Genomic DNA, 2,771 nt, shown 5'->3' with positions numbered 1-2,771 from the left:
GAAACTATGAAGAGAAAGTTCTGCCTCCTAGCAGCTTTACTGAACCGTAAACTAAGAGCCCACAAAATTTTTAAAAGCTCATAAGCGACTAATTGCTTTTTTATACTACCAGTTTACCCCGTCTTTGAGAGCAAGCCGTCTTTAATTCGTTATGCCTTCCGTAATAAAGAGTTTTGACTTCAAAACGTTCACAGAGTCAAAACGGACCCAGCCAAAAACGGCTGAGGCTCTGAATGATTTTTATTGAAAAAAATTTCCGTCAAAAACATGAAGGAAACTGAGTTTTCAAAAAAAAAACAATACAAGAATCAGCAGTTGGATAGTACATCTAAACTATTTTAACTCTGTCAAATGTGCAAAATCTGTGAAAAACAAACACATCAGGTATATGTATAATTTATAGAATTTTTATATATAGCTAAAATAAGCACTTTGAGATAAACATTATTCTGTGATGCCCGCTTGCACTTCGGTTCACAAGTCAATGAGATAAGAAGAATAAAGTGTTGAAAATTTTCATAACGTTGGTGGAATAATGTTTCAGAAAAAAAGTTGCCTCACCTGTTGAAACTTTAATTAACTCGATCTCTGCTTAGAAAATCTAATCAATTTCGTACAATCTTATATTTCAGCAAAAATTAAAACACGACTAACTTCACATATTCGTCAATTCAGGATACGTCGATAAAAACTGAAAACCTGAATAAATTGACAAAAACGGAAAATCTTGCATATCGGTGTGAGACAATACAGAACGCTACTGTTACTCTTTCTTATTGCATCTCTTTCACAGGTTACAAATTGACAAATTATTTCTTTAAAATATAGAAAATTTCTTGAACAAAATGAACCCATGAGGTTTTGTTATAGATTTATCTCAAAGAGAAAACGAAAAGAAAATTTAATTAAGGGAACTTTCTATTGTTTCAATCAATTCAGTCAAACTTTTTACTAGGATCAGTTTTCCAAGCAATTTCCAAAGACTTCTGCAATCAAATTTAGGAGACCAAAGTTTACAGATCATGACTGAAAAAATGAGTAATAAATAGCACCAAAACTCTTAAGAAGAACAAAGCTAGCGTTTCAAAAAAAACTCTTAAGAAGAACAAAGCTAGCGTTTCAAAAAAAACATGGTCAATTTGAACCTTTGTCTTCATTACTTCTTGCTAACGTTCATCTTGCCTATCCGCTTACTTAGTTTAAGTAGCTCTAATGAGTTCCTTAAATCCAATTTCAAGTAGTCAAGAATCTACTCTTCTGTACATCATGCAGATGCTTCTGACTTAAACTCAGAATAGTCTAATTTGGGAAGCTCCTAGAGCTCGAATACGAGACACCTAAGTCTGCAAAGATCTATAGGATTAGTTTCACTGCGCAGCAAAACTTTAACTCGCCAGCACTGGATTTCAACAACTTTGTCAAATCACTCCACTTCAGAAATTCCGCAAAACCCACTCCATCGTAGGGTTTCCGGTCAGAAGGAAGTCTCTTGAAAATATGATCAAATTCCTCTGTGAATTGCTCAACGTCTATTTCTTGAATAACTTGGCTTCTGAGTTGGCGTGTAACAGTTCTTTTACGAGCCTCAGGTTTTTCTAATCTCAAGGCTAATCTCGCTTTGCAGGTCCATTGTTCATGTTTTCCTTGGCAAAAAACGAAGTACTGTAAATACTCTTCCTTTTTGCTGTTTTCAACTCTTGTTAGGCTGATGAAAAAGCTGAAATCTCCAATCAGTGTATGCTTGGAAAACTTGTGGGAGTCAAAACCTCGGTTTGAGTCTTTTCCACTCAAAATCAAAGTGACCGTTCCTTCCGTACTTTTTAAACAGAAATGACTGTAACTGAGGTCATCGATACGATTGCATAGTTCAGTTCCTCGCGCTTTAACAGATTTACTTTCTTTTGCAACAAACAAGCCCATATCAGATAAAACACTACTAGAAGTTTCTGTATTGCGGAAATCTGCTAGCTGCTCTATAGCTCGACATTTTCTACTTATATTGCGCAACTCAGTTTCCAGATCCTCAGTTACCGACTTCAATCTATGGATCACGTTCCATCGTTTCACGCTTTCTTTGTCCAAAATCGTTTTGGTACCATTTACGTCGAGTCGTTTTTGCAAGAACTTTTCAACTAAAAGAAGATATTTTTTTCTCTCAACAATTTCATGATGGTTACTATGGCCAGACAGGCAACTTTGACAAAGTTCACTGTGACAATCCCAGCAAAAAGACGAGACAACCTTTGAATGAAAAGCGCACACTTTACGCTTTCGTCTGTGATCTTGCACGGAGCCAATTGCAGTAACATTTCTTACTACGTCATCAAGAGCATACAGCCTTGCAGTAGAGCCGACCGTCGATTGCTTTCTACACAGGGGACAAATTACATTTCCTTCTTCAACTATAGCTCCGAGGCAGAACCTAGCACCGCAAATAATGTGTCCACATGAAAGGGCGGAGGGTTCTTTCCACATTTCGAGGCAGACGTGGCAAGTCAAAGCCTCGTTCATATCGGCAAGACAACTATAATTGTTCTTAAACACTAGGAACAAGGCTGCTAAATCAGTCTCTGCAAATGGAATCCTCAAAACTGAACTTTTTTGTAACTCCTGTAGACACTTGAAATTTTACGATTTTTCGACTTTCGATTAGTTGAAAAGCTTAGAATGTGAGCTTAGAAATCAAACAAAGACCTGAAAAGTTTAAAAATAGGTTTTTAGTGATAAGTATGATAGGTCTTGGGAATTCAATAATTATTCTTGGGAGTATA

General features: G+C 36.3%; 1 protein-coding gene across 1 annotated transcript; it reads right to left on the bottom strand.

The window, feature by feature from the left end:
• Positions 1–465: 465 nt before the first annotated feature.
• LOC142336861 (uncharacterized) lies at positions 466–2,771 on the bottom strand. Its single transcript, XM_075385820.1, has one exon. It carries the CDS (start codon positions 2,509–2,511, stop codon positions 1,354–1,356), a length of 1,158 nt encoding a protein of 385 aa, XP_075241935.1. The 5' UTR covers positions 2,512–2,771; the 3' UTR covers positions 466–1,353.

Source organism: Convolutriloba macropyga, chromosome 3 (genome assembly GCF_964194025.1).
Source record: "Convolutriloba macropyga chromosome 3, txConMacr16.3, whole genome shotgun sequence".
Lineage (NCBI taxonomy): Eukaryota > Metazoa > Xenacoelomorpha > Acoela > Convolutidae > Convolutriloba > Convolutriloba macropyga.
The sequence above is the reverse complement of the archived record's forward strand: the minus strand, read 5'-3'. Positions and strand labels throughout refer to the sequence as shown.

Coding starts and splice junctions, on each gene's coding strand:
- LOC142336861 (XM_075385820.1), bottom strand. CDS start 2,511: ATGAACGAGGCTTTGACTTGCCACGTCTGCCTCGAAATGTGGAAAGAA.